Source organism: Hyperolius riggenbachi, chromosome 8 (genome assembly GCF_040937935.1).
Source record: "Hyperolius riggenbachi isolate aHypRig1 chromosome 8, aHypRig1.pri, whole genome shotgun sequence".
Classification (NCBI taxonomy): Eukaryota; Metazoa; Chordata; class Amphibia; order Anura; family Hyperoliidae; genus Hyperolius; species Hyperolius riggenbachi.
The window spans coordinates 228,007,578-228,024,402 of record NC_090653.1 but is presented as its reverse complement, the minus strand read 5'-3'; the positions used below and the strand labels follow the sequence as shown (position 1 = coordinate 228,024,402).

The window sequence follows — 16,825 nt, the reverse complement described above, 5'->3', positions numbered from 1 at the left end:
AATCTTACCTCAGGTGCAAAACCACACACAAAAGATTGTCATTATTTATTTAACAAAACTGAAGGCAAAATGGAGAAGCCATGCTTGATAAACTTAATATAGTCAATCAGTCAGTAGCTTGTTGAACGACCATTAGCAGCAGTAACTTGAAGTAGTCATTTTCTGTGTAATTTGTGAAGGAGTTTTGGCCCACTCTTCTTTACAACATGGCTTCAGTTCATTGAAGTTCGGTTGGCATTTATTTGTGCTCAGCTTTCTTACGAGACAATACTTGCCTTTATCCCGACACATGAAGCAAACATTTTTAGTTGTATGTGCGGCTATATTTTTTTTTAGTTGTTCCATTCCTACTGGGAGTAGTGCACACTATTTGTGTTGTTGCTGCTTGTTATGGTGTGTGGTGTGGCATAATTATTTGCACTACCTTCTTAGTGGTAAAGTTTAGCTTTACACATATTCACATAGGTTTTAAAAGAGCCGCATACATATAAAGTACATGTTGTCAGTTATAGTTCTGGTCTTGCACTTGAAGCCATAGAGCCGCCTGACAAGTTTCTTAATAAGTGATTACAGTGTTTCCCCGAAAATAAGACACTGTCTTATATAAATTTTTGCTCCAAAAGATGTGCTAGGGCTTATTTTCAGAGGGTGTCTTATTTTTGGGGGAAACACTGGTAGTTTTCCTGTACAAAATGTATATACTGAATGCCATGCTGAAACACAAGCAGCATTCACAGAGCCTGTGGTTTGCAGATATTGGCTCTCACTTACAAGAAATTGATTCTGCTGATCATGTGGGTAAAAGTCTATTTCTTGCAGACAGAGAACTCTGTCAGGCTCCCTAGAGCTATGATAGGATAAGCTGTGTGTCCTGGGAAAAGGTGAAGAGGTGAAGTGCTGCTGGTGCTTATCACCACAGATCAGTACGGCTGGCTCCAACAAAAATTACCTGACACATACAGGACTGTAAAACTCACATTATACTGCTGCTCTCCTGTATCCAGGCTTTGTATTGAGCGTGACTTGCTGGTGTCATGTGGGCTGCTGCTAGGGCTTACATTCGGGGGATGTCTTATATTTCAAGCATGCTAGGAATTACTGCTAGTGCTTATTCTCAGGGTATGTCTTACTTTAGGGGAAACACAGTATATCTGGTTCATGCACTGGACACAGCAGATAAACTGTGAGGGGTGTGTGCCAAAAAATTAGAAGTCTGCTACTCCTTCCCGCTGAAGTGGTGACTATGTCATAGAGCATGTCATGCAGACGTCTTAGCTGAGGATCCCACAAGGAATCCTGTGCATGTGTTTTGAGTAAATCAGTAGTGCATGCATCTGTAAACATGTTCTATGCAGAGAGAAGAAGCTCTGGTTTTAGATGTCCGTCTGTCCCCGAGATCTTGCATGACAAATGCCAGCATACAGAGTTCATTTCATTATTCATAATATGCTTGTTTCTATCATCTGAGCTTCTTATACTTCACGCACGCATCACAGCAAAGTAACATTTAAAAAACAAACACCCCATTAGTGTTCACTTCAGCATTAAAATAAATCTGAGATGGGCAAATAAAAAGATTTTATACTTGCCTGGGGCTTCCTCCAGCCCCATGACCGGTGCGTCCCTCGACGTCCTCCCGGTTGCCTCCGTTGGGCTGGTATTGGTCCTGGTGATCTGGCTCAGTCGCACCACCTTTCTGCGCATGAGCACCTTTCTCCGTACATGTGCAGAAGAGACGACTGAGCCAGATTACCAGGAGTGATACCAGGCGAACGGAGCCACCCAGGAGGACAGCGAGGGATGCATCGGTGCTCATGGGGGGGGGGAAGCCACAGGAGAGTATAAAAACTTTTTATTTGCCCATCTCAGGTTTAGCTCTCTGTGCTATACCTGATCTGACACTCTGTGTGGTATGTACTGCACTGCTGCCTACAGTGAGGACAAGCCCTTTATTTGAACTTTAGTAAAACTAAATATAAATTCAAAAAATGTGCAATAATATCAGAGAAGAATTGCAGCTTGTCATGGGGGAATGTTTTTGTACGACGAATATTATAAGTCATATTCTATTCTGATTGAATTTCGTGATTTTTCTTAAATAGATAACTACGATACATATGAAGAAGAAACCTATACCAAAACCTACAGTTACCCACAAGCTCAACAGATGGTAAGAGTCTTCTGTGCAGAGGAAATATTATTTTAATAGAGAAGATCAGTACATGACTTGCCTCATTCACACTAGTGCAGTTCTTGCCAGCCCAGTGTTTACATTCACATTATTCCTCATTTTTCCCAGGCTGCTTATTTGTACAGTACTGTATATCCAGCACCGGTGCCATTCTTGTCTTACAAATGTTATCTAGCATCAACTCGCCTGCAACCAGCCTAAAGGGAGCAGCCGCCCATGGGTTTCACACTGACATATGACGCATGCTCCGTCCACTGTTTACTATATCCAGAGTCAGCATCACGTAGGGGCCAAAAAACTTGTTTATTATAACAGATGTTTTATTATATCAGAGTTTACTATACCAGGCATTGCTCCCATAGACTTATAATGGAGATTGGCCGGGACCTGGAGAGATACAGTAGTTTACTATACCCAAATGTTTACTATATCAGAGTTTATTATAATAAGATTATACTGTACCTCATGTCAGTGAGCCTAATGTCAGCTCAACTGTGGTGCTAGACACATGGAAGAACTCAATTTTCTGGCCTCCACCCTTATGGTGGCCATACACGGTACAATAAAAACGTTCGATTTTCCCGTTTATTCAATCTAAATGATCGAATTGAATGAAAGTTGAAATTTATTTTTTTTCGATCAAGAAATTCGAACGATCATCCCGTTTTTTCGGGAAAAATGATCGGACATGCTGGAAAAATCTTTATATTCGATCTAACGGAATAATCAAACTAAATTATCTAATTGAAAAATAGTACCATGTATGGCCACCTTAAGACTCACGAGATGCCAAAATACTGTCTTATCTGGGCAGGAAAGCATAGAACTAGCACACTTAAATGCAGGTCCTATACTCTGATTTATTCACCTTCAGGGCTTTTTTACACTGGTGTGGTGTGGTAAATTTGCGGCAGCCTAATGAAAGTGTGAGGTAGTTCATACACACCACGTTGCGCCAGAAGTGCCCTATCTAATGTGCGGATATACCTACATTACCTCTGTGGCGATGCAGGGTTTTCCAAAATGTTGGCATTGTGGTGTGCATGTACGGAAGTGTAGTTTTAAAATACGCTTCTGCGCACGTCTGTGCTTTCAAAACAGGAAGTGAGCAAACTTCCTGTTTGGATCCCGGCCAAAAGGGGATTACCGCATACTAACGCGGTAATCCCCAAAGGCCCATTTTTGGTGGTGTGGCAACGCTGCTGCCAATACTCGGTCTGAAGCTGGCCTAGGGTCCAATATATATACACCTTCAGACAAATGCATATACTGTTTCAGTTTACAGTTTTCTAAGGAGACGGTTAAGTCAGGAAGTATTCAATCAATAGAACACATTTTAGTAAGGGAGTGTCACTTCCCACTTCCCTTAAAGGATTTACAAGCCCAAATTAAAAAAAAAGTTCTATACCTTAAGGAATTTTGAAGGCACGGAGGACGCCATCCGTGCCCTCTGTGCAGTTCTGCCAGGTCCTCGCTGCTTAATTCCCCCCCCCCCCCCCCCCCCCCCCCCCGGTTGGTTCCCGACCCCACAGCCCGGGTCAGGCTCTTCTGCAACCACAAAAATGGCTGCCAGAGGTTGCTGCGGCTGCGCAGTCCGCACAGATGCGAGCGCGGATGCGCAGCTATAGGGCCTCCCTCCCTGATCCATGTTACAGGCTGTCTCCTGTAGCGTGGATCGGGGGGAGGCCCTAGAGCTGCGCAGCCATTTTGGTGGAGGCAGGAGAGCCCGACCCGGGCTGTGGGGTCGGGACGGGAGCCGTCCCGGGGGAATTAAGCAGCGGGGACTCGGTGGAACTGCACGGAGGGGGCGGATGGCGTCCTCCTTGCCTTCAAAAATCATGCAGGTATAGAACTTTTTTTTTAAATTTGGGCTTGTAAGTCCTTTAACCATTTCCAGATCTTGCTAATTGAAATTCAAGCCCTGTTTGGGACCTGTTATCTCTACCAGGACGTAGATTTCAATTACCGCGCCGCTCTCCCGCTGCTGCAGCCTACTCAGAATCTTAGTTAAAATAACTTTATAAAATCATGGCATTAATATTAAAGACAGTGTTTCTGGCAGTGAGCGCTCACTGAGAAATGTTTCAAGAGGGAACAGTGACAGTAATTGCACCAGGATGTCGCCAGGCCTGTGCCTATGCAAACGACTGGTACCACTGACACGGATTACTCTTTCTCCACCAACACACACCCCACACAGTGCACCCTCACACTGACCCTATCATACAGCTACCCTGGGGTCCTCGGGTCTCCCAGAATGCTTGGGGTGGGGGGGGGGGTTATTAAACAGCTTAGGTTAAGCCTCACTGGTAGGGCGGGGCTAAATACCAATATACAGCAATATATGACTATAGGAAGTGTTTCTGTTACTGAAGCCAGAGTACCGTAATTAATGTAAAAGTGGACATCCTAAATCATTTTCTGCATTTTATTATATGTTGTTACCAGGGCCAGATTTACCATAAGGGCACTGTAGGCACGTGCCTACAATTGCCTGATGATGGAAAGGTGGCTCACTCCCTTCCCCGAGTGCCTCCCTCCCTTCTTCCCTATGCAGAGCCCTGATGATAGTGTAAATGAGATGTTACTCACCCAGGTCTTGACATTCCACTGACGAGATCTCCCTTCTGTCATGGGCATCTCTAGCTACTTAATACTGAGGTTCCTTTAGCTACCTAATACTTGGGGGCACCTCTAATACTTGGGGGCACCTCTAGCTACTGAATGCTGAGGGTGCTTCTGGCTACCTAATACTAAAGGGCACCTGTGGCTACCCATGATGGGCAAGGGAAGTAAGGGAGAAGTGACATCTGGAACAGCCAGTACACTTGCGGCTTCATTTTGGTAGGGATTTGTAGGTTCATGGTGGGTGAGGTCATATGTGCCAGAACATCTGTGCCTACAGGCTCTGTGAGGTAAATCCAGGCCTGGTCGTTACAGTACGACCAGGCCTGGAGATATATATATGTATATATATATATATATATATATATATATATATATATATGCATGCATACATATATATATATGTATACATACATACATACTTACTTACTTACTTACTTACTTACTTACTTAACATATATATATACATATACATGTATGTATATATATATATATTTATAAACATATATGGGCAGCACAGTGGCGTAGTGGTTAGCTCTCTCGCCTTGCAGCGCTGGGTCCCTGGTTCGAATCCCAGCCAGGGCACTATCTGCAAAGAGTTTGTATGTTCTCTCCGTGTCTGTGTGGGTTTCCTCCGGGCACTCCGGTTTCCTCCCACATTCCAAAAACATACGGATAAGTTAATTGGCTCCCCCTAAAATTGGCCCTAATATAGATATATGGCAATGGTAGGGATTAGATTGTGAGCTCCTTTGAGGGACAGTTAGTGACAAGATATATATATATATACACTGTACAGCGCTGCGTAATATGTCGGCGCTATATAAATACTAAATAATAATATATATATACACATACATACATATATATAGATAGATAGATAGATAGATAGATAGATAGATAGATAGATAGATAGATAGATAGATAGATAGATACATATACATACATACCTATAAAATTTACCCGAACAATTAACTTACAAGTCAACCTAATAGGGTGCACAAATATATTAGAATTTATAATTTTTTGCTGAAAGGGCACTATATTCTCCACAGTATATATAACTAGTAAGAGATTTGATAAGATTTAAAAAAAAAAGGCCACTTCATTCATCGGAATGATAAAATCCAGGGCTGTGGAGTCGGAGTCGAGGCAATTTTGGGTGCCTGGAGTCGGAGTCGGCAAAAAATGCACCGATTCCTATTGAATTTGTAACTAAAAAGACTAAAATGGAAAATATGATAAAATGTTCTATTTCTCAGATAATAGTCATTAAAAATAATGTATATATACAGTATATATAAAGTAATAGCTGTGCTTAGTCCACAAAAATGAAATAAACCAATCAAAATTAGTTACTTGTGCTGCTTCAATAAAGCGGTCCCCGTATTTTTAAGGTCAGATATACATATCTGATTGTGACTGTATATATGATGTGTACACAGGAATCTCTTATAAATACTAAATAACATCTATGCTGTAAGAATAAAGCCTGATTTGTAGCTGTGTCACTAATAGAGATGGTCAATGAGATGGAAATAATTCTGCATTGATGCTGATTTATGCAAATGTATGCACTTCCTTTGCTCATGAAATCAAATCATTTGATATGTTGTTAAAATTTGGTTTGGTGACTACAAATTAAAGGGTACCTGAGACGGATGAAAAGTAACGTTTTATACATACCTGGGGCTTCCTCCAGCCCCATTCAGGCCAATCAGTCCCTTGCTGTCCTCCACCACCTGTATCTTCTTCTATGAGTCCTGGTAATTCAGCCAGTCAGCGCAGTCCAGCCACGTGCCGCTCCCACAGCCAGGAACATTCTGCATCTGCGCAATAGTGCTGCACAGGTGTAGTATGCTCCTGGCGGCGGAGTGTGTGCATGCGCACTACGCCCGACTGGCTCAAGTACCTGGACTCATAGCAGAAGATCCAAGTGGTGGAGGAGGACAACGAGGGACTGATTATCCTGAAGGCGGCTGGAAGAAGCCCCAGGTATGTATAAAACTTTAATTTCATCTGTCTCAGGTTTACTTTGTTACACAGTAGTACTATACTCTACATATGCACTCCCCACAGAGCTGCAGGGAATCCACTGAGAATGTTGTGCACATTGAACACAGAGGTGTTGTCTATCACCCATAAACCTGGTTCAGATTGTGCATGAAGAATGTGTAATAGAGGAAGAATCTCCTCATTCCCCTGCAGAGTACCTGCACATCATTCTTACATGTACCCACAGTTACATTGCCTAGGGCCTGATAGATGTTCTTTGTTCCGGTTTGTACCTTTTACAAGTACTCTTACCAAGGACTAGTTTTAGTCTAAAGTGAATAAATATAGTAGTCTACATATCCTTCTCACTTCAGTTGTCTTGTAAAATTCCTAAGCGTTGGCAGTTAGAAACGAATTTCACGTTACATACTTTTAATCAACAAAATTGTAATATGCAAATTAGAGGAGTCGGAGTCGGTGGAATCCTAAACTGAGGAGTCGGTGGATTTTTGTACCGACTCCACAGCCCTGATAAAATCCCTTTTTTTTTGGTAATATTTACCACAAGCTTACGCACTGACAGTAAAAAACAATGCAGGTAATAGGTTTATACTGAATGTGGAGACCAAGCAGCACCATTTAGTACCTGCTTGTTGTAATACTGTTTTACATTCTTATCTCCCTGCTAAACATAACTAGAAAGCCATTTACTAAAATGTATAAAACGATTACTCCCTTTTATCTAGAATGAGGACATCCCTTGAACTAAAGTGAAAACACTACAAGCCTTGTATGATTTTGGCTTAGCACTGCCAGACCTCCAGATGTGCTTCTGCACTAGCCAACTCACACATAACCCAGCCCCAGATGCTAACAACACAACCCTAGAAGCAGCAGTGTTGTCGTCCTACAAATCACTGTGTAATCTAATCTACAAAGGTTTAAAAAAAAAACTAGAACAGGTGGCAAACTTACAATTTCTCAAGTGTACATTGAATTAAAATTAGGGAAAAGAAAGTGGAGAAAATTCTCTTAGGCTTAGGCCTCTTTCACAGTGGGACGTTGCGTTTGATGCAACGTTAAAGTCTCACAACGTGCCCCTAACGCAGCGCATTTAGGTTATGAAATTGGACGTTATTTTGCACTGCATTATGTGTCTCTTGGTGCGCTGTTTTTGTCCATACTGATGGAACGAAAACGACGCATGCGTTACATTTAAAAAAACAAACCATTACTGAGCATGTGCAACACCCATAACGCAGCAAATGTATTGCTAAACGCACAGCATGCAGCACCTTCTAAATATTGAAAAACAAAAATAAAAACAAAAATACTTCTAAATATTGCTACAAGGTACACACAACGCAACGTGTGCACTGTGAATGTCGCACAGACTTTGTATTGCTGTGCGTTAGTCTGCGTTATAAATTTTTATAACGTGCGACTTTAACGTCCCACTGAGAAAGAGGCCTAATTCTCCAAACAGCCCTTTGTGGAATCATACTAGTAAAATATATATTAATCTAATAAAGAATGCACATATCTGGGCAATTTGTGTAGTTAAATATCTGCATCGCTTGTACGAAAAGGAAAATCTGAAATCATTTAACCAACGTAAAAGAAACGCCATATTCCAAACAGTATGTTATTTCAGTACTTTGAGCTCAGGCATGCTGCCAGCGCAGAACTGGGAGTTCAGGGGGTGAATATACTAAATTCTAAGTTAAAACATTTAGTGCTGCATAAGAAGAATGTTTTAAGATCAAAAAAAAAAAAAAGGCTCAGATAAGCAATACAGCAAAGTACCCATATATCACTCGATGTATGGGCATATCAACCATGAGACAGATCCCTCTCTGATCGAATCTACTACATTCTTGAATCTCTAAGGGCTCGTTTCCACTATAGCGAATCCGCATGCGGGCACCGCATGAGGATTCGCATAGGCAATACAAGTGGATGGGATTGTTTCCACTTGTGCGTCGTGCGGGTGCGTTTTGGTGTGCGGGGGAAATCTGCACGGCAGAGCCGTCAGATTTCGCGTGCGGCTGGAATGCGGGCGAATCGCCCACAATGCTTGTAATAGGGAAATTGCATGCATTTTGGTATACTTTAGCATGAACTCTATCAGAAATCGGCCTAGCTCCACCACCTGCCTGGCCAGATGTTTATAGAACCTTTAGTTATTCTCATGCAGGATTTATTAGTATGTCATCTTTAGGAAAATTATATGACAGATGGCCAGTAAAAGCAGCTACTTTAGTTCTTGAGAATGGATGTGCACTCAGCATGTCTGAGTTACTGATGTAAACGGCAACTGAGCACAGAAAAATAAATGTACCTATATGGGAGGCTCGTAACACTGAATGTTGTGGGGTTAGGGGGAACGTGATTGGTTACCTACAGGGGCCTGCTTGTGTAAACACACTCCCCCCCCCCCCCCCCCCATGCCTGTGATGGTCACCACCTTGGCCGCAGCCATGTATTGATGCATACAGCTCCCAGGTCAATTGTCATATACAGTATTTTAGCTTTGAGACACAGAAAGATGGCAGAGACAATAAAACGTTAAAAATCTACTTCTTAAGTTTTTTAAACATAAAATGAAACTGAAATATCTAAAAAAGATAGATACAATTGTTTATCTCATCAGTTTATTTTCGCTTCGGGTTCGCGTTAAGTGATTAGTGTATAGCGTTGCTAATGTTCTATATTGACTTGAGTTTGGATAACTGTTGCAAACGCTCTTGAGTTGTCAGTAATAATCTTATGTTCTCCTTTTCCAGGTAAGAGAGGATCTGCGAAGCAGGTAAGTCAAATGTATAAATTATTCTGATGTGCATGTTATGGATGTCTTTAAACTTATACAGTTTAATTATGCATGCTAAAGTATGACTATATCAACACTACTTCACCTAAAGCCTGCTGTACACCAGAAGATGTAATTGTGATTTCAGTGAACTCTGGCAAAAAAAAAAAGCTGTAGATGGGAAGGATTCATCTGGTACTATTTCTGGCATGTCCCCGCCCCACTTTACCGTACCCCAGCCTGTGTTGGTGCAGTTGCCAAACTATGAAGTTATGTAGGGGCTGGCTGGATTTTGTAACAAGAAGTCCAGCAACTTGTTAAAGGGACACTATGGCGAAAAAAATTTAAATATGTGCAAACATAGACAAATAAGAAGTACGTTTTTTCCAGAGTAAAATGAGACATAAATTACTTTTCTCCTATGTTGCTGTCACTTACAGTAGGTAGTAGAAATCTGACAGAAGTGACAGGTTTTGGACTAGTCCATCTCTTCATAGGGGATTCTTTGGGATTTATTTATTGTCAAAAGCACTTAGTGAATGGCAGTTGCTCTGTCCAACTGCCCAAAAAAACTGTGTAGTGAGCAGGGAAGCTGGCCAGCATCATTGTTTAAATCCTTTTTAGGGAATATCTTTATAAAGAATAAAAGCCTTGCTGAGAATCCCCTATGAAGACATGGACTAGTCCAAAACCTGTCACTTCTGTCAGATTTATATTACCTACTTTAAGTGACAGCAACATAGGAGAAAAGTAAATTATGGCTCATTTTACTCTGGAAAAAACGCACTTCTTATTTGTCTGTTTGCACATATTTTAGATCTTACAATTTTTCGCCATAGTGTCCCTTTAAAGGAGTCATCAGGGCATAAATAGTTAACTGAGTGGTACTTACCGGGGGCTTCCTCCAGCCCCAAGCTCCCAGGACCTCCCTCGCCGCAGCTCTGCCTTCAGCCGTTCGCCGGAGCTCCGACCCGGTCCCCGGCGATGACGTCAGAGCGACCTGAAGTAGTTCTGCGCCTGCGCGGTCCGCTCAGGCCCACGTGGCGGTGATTGACAGCGCCGATCGCGCAGGCGCAGTACAGAGCGACCTCCAGGTTGCTCTGACGTCATCGCCGGGGACCGGGTCGGAGCTCCGGCGAACGGCTGAAGGCAGAGCTGCGGCGAGGGAGGTCCTGGGAGCTTGGGGCTGGAGGAAGCCCCCGGTAAGTACCACTCAGTTTACTATTTATGCCCTGATGACTCCTTTAAGAAGGGTCCTCAAAGAGGTAGAGAACACAGGTATGCAGGAGCCTCTAAGTGAAGTAGATAGTAAAGTGTTGAGCAGTACATTTATGCGGTCTGCTCACCAGATTTAGTTGCTCTAGTTTACTGCAACTGAGATTCGAGCTCATGGGTCATTGCCGGTCACCCACTCAGATCTCAGCATGAAAGACATTGGCTGTAGCGGAGTTACATGTGTAGAGAGTTACAGTTTTATGTACTGTATGCTGAGTGTGTGTTTGCTTTGCCGTTCCTGCAGACTGTAAAATGTGAGCCTGCAGCAATAAAATGTTGTCAGAAAGCTAGCAGGAATCGTCTTCAGTTTCACTCAATGAACACCCTGACATTATTATAGATTCATTTAAGATGTTTCATAGTTGTGCAACACCACAGCATACATACTGTACATGTTTTGGTTGCTGTGTAGGGTGAACAGCTTCTTCTCTGCTTACCCAATCCATCGGGGCACCTTGGCTCCAGGAGGCCAGATGTATGTTGAGGTGCACAGTGAGGTGGCTATATTCGTGAATTCCTCTGTAACGCAAATGGTACAGGCCACTGCATTACAGACTGACAGGAAATAGAACAGTAATCTAACCCTGGTGCACAGTGACCAATGAGATATTCATATGATTAGGTTTAAACCGCATCATGAGCTCTAGGAGCTGTTGCCGTATGCTAGCTCGGCAGAAGAGGAAGATAGATTTGGCTGGCTGTACTCAGGTGTTGAGGCCCAGGTGGTGGTTGTTGGGACAATTGAAGTTCATGGGATTTTACAAGGTTCAGTCCTAGACCAGTGATGATATTGCAATCACAGTAACTTGAACTGTCCCATTCACTGTGGATCGTACAGGCCCAGCAAGGAGTGTGACAGCTGTACAGCCTCAATCTTGTAGGGAAAAAGAAACCCAGAAGTACCGGGAGCCCAGACTGGTGTAGAATATAGACAAGTTGGATGTGTGGGAGTGGTTAGAAAAATGAGTACCTCATTTGCTGTGCCAAGCAACCACTGGGCTATGCATGTGGGGAAGTACCGTCTTCAGCCTTGTGGGTGGATGATGGTCACTGCTCCAAAAATGGGACTTTACAATAAATCATAAAGAATAACCCCCTAACAGGCGTGACCAAATACTGATAAACAGGTCAGTGCAGGACCCTATAAGATGATAAAATTATTAAAAAAACCTTTTAATATTATAGTTACAGATTTCCCAGCAAGCTCATGGTGCAATAGAACTCCTAGGAGTGTGTAAGGGGCTAAAAAGGACCAAAAAGCCCTCTTACTAAAAATGCTATGTAAAACGGAAAATTATTTTTTTTAAATTGAAAGTAAAAGTATTTTAAAATAAACTTTATTCAGCACCAAGGACAACATGTTTTGCTGCTTTATGGCCAGCTCATTAGGTCAGTAAAAGTGCCTTAAAAAACAAAATTGCCCTTATTATTTTTAAAGGGAACCTTATCTCTCTAAAAAAAAAAAAAAAGTTTCACTTACCTGGGGCATCTACCAGCCCCCTGCAGCCATCCTGTGCTCTCGCAGTCACTCATGGCTAGTCCGGTTTCGTTTTTGCCGACTCTGAGTCAGCGAGCCACCACGTGTACCTTTGCAATGTGTAAAAATGTATGTGTTAATGTCCGCAATAGCTTCCTGCACCAGCGGAAATGCGTGCAAAGGTATGCGTGGCGGCCCGTCCACTCAGCAGCAAAAACAAAACTAGCTGCTCGTCAGCAAAAACGAAACTAGCTGGAGGTGGGGGGACCGGAGGAGCCATGAGTGACTGCGAAGGCACAGGATGGCTGCAGGGGGCTGGTAGATGCCCCAGGTAAGTGAAACTTTTTTTTTTAGAGATAAGGTTCCCTGTAGGGAAATTTTTGTTTTTTAAGGCACTTTTACTGACCTAATGAGCTGGCCATAAAGCAGCAAAACATATTGTCCTTGGTGCTGAATAAAGTTTATTTTGGAATACACTTACCTTCAATTTTTTAAAAAAAAATCCGTTTTACATAGCATTTTTAGTAAGAGGGCTTTTTGGTCCTTTTAGAGTGGCTAGAGTTGAGGTTCCCTTTAAAGAGAAACTGACCAAGTATTGAACTTTATCCCAATCAGTAGCTGATACCCCCTTTTACATGACACATTTACATTCACAAATGGATCATCAGTGGGCTCTATATGGCTGATATTGTGGTGAAACCCATCCCACAAGAAACTCTGAGGACTGTGGTACTCCTGGCAGTTTCCTGTCTGTGAACCTTGTTGCATTGTGGGAAATAGCTGTTAACAGCTGCTGCCATCTGCCAAAAAAGCATGCAGCATCTACATCACCTGCCAACAGTAAAATTGTCACCATGTAATAAAAACAAAAGTTTGCTTTCCTAAAACAGAAAGAATTTGCGATAATTCAGGTTGGAGTGAGCTCGAGATGTCTCCCAGGCACCACTGCTGAATATATGCAAATTAACCATTGTACCCTTAGAAGCTAAACACACCTCCAGAACCGCTGGAATGCAATGATGTGTCATCTTGTTAATATGTACAGAGCCAAAATAATCCAACATGCATACAGACTGTTTCGGATTGTTTGATCCTCATCAGTGCATGGCATGGATTAATTTGGCTCTATGGAGTAGGGCTTGTAAATCCGAGAGGCACAGACTAACCAGCAAGCTCATGGTGACCCAGAACTCATTGGGGTGTGTAAGGGACTACAATGGTCCTAAAAGCCCCCTTACTAAGATGTTAAGAAAAACAAAAGTTTGCTTTCCTAAAACAGAAAGAATTTGCGATAATTCAGGTTGGAGTGAGCTCGAGATGTCTCCCAGGCACCACTGCTGAATATATGCAAATTAACCATTGTACCCTTAGAAGCTAAACACACCTCCAGAACCGCTGAAATGCAATGATGTGTCAGCTTGTTAACCACTTCCCGACCGCCTAACGCACAGCGGCGGCCGGGAAGTGGAGCCCTGAAGGACCGGCTCACCCACAGAGGCGGCGGTCCTTCTAAGGGCATGGGCGGAGCGATCGCGTCATCCGTGACGCGATCCTCCGCCGGCGCCTGTCACCGCTCGCCCGCCGCAACATCCCGCCGGCTATACGGAAGCGCCGGCGGGATGTTAACCCCGCGATCGCCGCATACAAAGTGTATAATACACTTTGTAATGTTTACAAAGTGTATTATACAGGCTGCCTCCTGCCCTGGTGGTCCCAGTGTCCGAGGGACCACCAGGGCAGGCTGCAGCCACCCTAGTCTGCACCCAAGCACACTGATTTCTCCCCCCCCTGCCCCAGATCGCCCATAGCACCCATCAGACCCCCCCCCCCTGCCCACCCCCCAGACCCCTGTTTGCACCCAATCACCCCCCTAATCACCCATCAATCACTCCCTGTCACTATCTGTCAACGCTATTTTTTTTTTATCCCCCCCCCTGCTCCCTGCCCCCTCCTGATCACCCTCCACCCCTCAGATTCTCCCCAGACCCCCCCCCCCAGACCACCCCCCCTGTTTACTGTATGCATCTATCCCCCTGATCACCTGTCAATCACCCGTCAATCACCCCCTGTCACTGCCACCCATCAATCAGCCCCTAACCTGCCCCTTGCGGGCAATCTGATCACCCCCCCACACCAATAGATCGCCCACAGATCCGACATCAGATCACCTCCCAAATCCATTGTTTACATCTATTCTCTCCTCTAAACACCCACTAATTACCCATCAATCACCCCCTATCACCACCTGTCACTGTTACCTATCAGATCAGACCCTAATCTGCCCCTTGCGGGCATCCAATCACCCGCCCACACGCTCAGATTGCCCTCAGACCCCCCCCCCTTATCAATTCGCCAGTGCATTAATTACATCTGTCCTTCCCTGTAATAACCCACTGATCACCTGTCAATCACCTGCCAATCACCTATCACCCATCAATCACCCCCTGTCACTGCCACCCAACAATCAGCCCCTAACCTGCCCCTTGCGGGCAATCTGATCACCCACCCACACCAATAGATCGCCCGCAGATCCGACATCAGATCACCACCCAAGCGCAGCGTTTACATCTATTCTCTCCTCTAAACACCCACTAATTACCCATCAATCACCCCCTATCACCACCTGTCACTGTTACCCATCAGATCAGACCCTAATCTGCCCCTTGCGGGCACCCAATCACCCGCCTACACGCTCAGATTGCCCTCAGACCCCCCCTTATCAATTCGCCAGTGCAATATTTACATCTGTCCTTCCCTGTAATAACCCACTGATCACCTGTCAATCACCTGCCAATCACCTATCACCCATCAATTACCCCCTGTCACTGCCACCCATCAATCACCCCCTGTCACTGCCACCCATCAATCACCCGCTGTCACTGCCACCCATCAATCAGCCCCTAACCTGCCCCTTGCGGGCAAACTGATCACCCACCCACACCAATAGATCGCCCGCAGATCCGACATCAGATCACCACCCAAGCGCAGTGTTTCCATCTATTCTCTACCCTAAACACCCACTAATTACCCATCAATCACCCCCTGTCACTGCTACCTATCAGATTAGACCCCTATCTGCCCCTAGGGCACTCAATCACCCGCCCACACCCTCAGAATGCCCTCAGACCCCAGCCCTGATCACCTCGCCAGTGCATTGCTTGCATCTATTCCCCCCTCTAATCACACCTTGAGACACCCATCAATCACCTCCTGTCACCCCCTAGCACACCTACCCATCAGATCAGGACCCAATTTGCCCCGTGTGGGCTCCTGATCACTCGGCCAAACCCTCAGATCCCCCTCAGACCCCCTTCCGATCACCTCCCCAGTGCATTGATTGCATCTATTTTCCCCTCTAACCACCCCCTGAGACACCCATCAATCACCTCCTGTCACCCCCCTAGCACTCCTATCCATCAGATCAGGCCCAATACAACCTGTCATCTAAAAGGCCACCCTGCTTATGACCGGTTCCACAAAATTCGCCCCCTCATAGACCACCTGTCATGAAAATTTGCAGATGCTTATACCCCTGAACAGTCATTTTGAGACATTTGGTTTCCAGACTACTCACGGTTTTGGGCCTGTAAAATGCCAGGGCGGTATAGGAACCCCACAAGTGACCCCATTTTAGAAAAAAAGACACCCCAAGGTATTCTGTTAGGTGTATGACGAGTTCATAGAAGATTTTATTTTTTGTCAAAAGTTAGCGGATATTAATTTTTATTGGTTTTTTTTCACAAAGTGTCATTTTTCACTAACTTGTGACAAAAAATAAAATCTTCTATGAACTCGCCATACACCTAATGGAATACCTTGGGGTGTCTTCTTTCTAAAATGGGGTCACTTGTGGGGTTCCTATACTGCCCTGGCATTTTAGGGGCCCTAAACTGCGAGGAGTAGTCTAGAAAACAAATGCTTCAAAATGATCTGTGAATAGGACGTTGGGCCCCTTAGCACACCTAGGCTGCAAAAAAGTGTCACATGTGGTACCGCCGTACTCAGGAAAAGTAGTATAATGTGTTTTGGGGTGTATTTTTACACATATCCATGCTGGGTGGGAGAAATTTCTATGTAAATGGACAATTGTGTGTAAAAAAATCAAACAATTGTCATTTACAGAGATATTTCTCCCACTTAGCATGGGTATGTGTAAAAATACACCCCAAAACGCATTATACTACTTCTCCTGAGTACGGCGGTACCACATGTGTGGCACTTTTTTACACCCTGAGTACGCTAAGGAGCCCAAAGTCCAATGAGTACCTTTAGGATTTCACAGGTCATTTTGCGACATTTGGTTTCAAGACTACTCCTCACGGTTTAGGGCCCCTAAAATGCCAGGGCAGTATAGGAACCCCACAAATGACCCCATTCTAGAAAGAAGACACCCAAAGGTATTCCGTACGGAGTATGGTGAGTTCATAGAAGATTTTATTTTTTGTCACAAGTT

General features: G+C 44.1%; 1 protein-coding gene across 1 annotated transcript in view; it reads left to right on the top strand.

The window, feature by feature from the left end:
* The window catches only part of EMD (emerin), a 43,358-nt gene that overhangs the window by 19,718 nt on the left and 6,815 nt on the right, over positions 1–16,825 (top strand). Inside the window, exons 5-6 of the mRNA XM_068248251.1 lie at positions 2,103–2,170; positions 9,598–9,620. Coding sequence (XP_068104352.1) covers positions 2,103–2,170; positions 9,598–9,620 — 91 coding nt within the window. The remainder of the gene's footprint in view (positions 1–2,102; positions 2,171–9,597; positions 9,621–16,825) is intronic.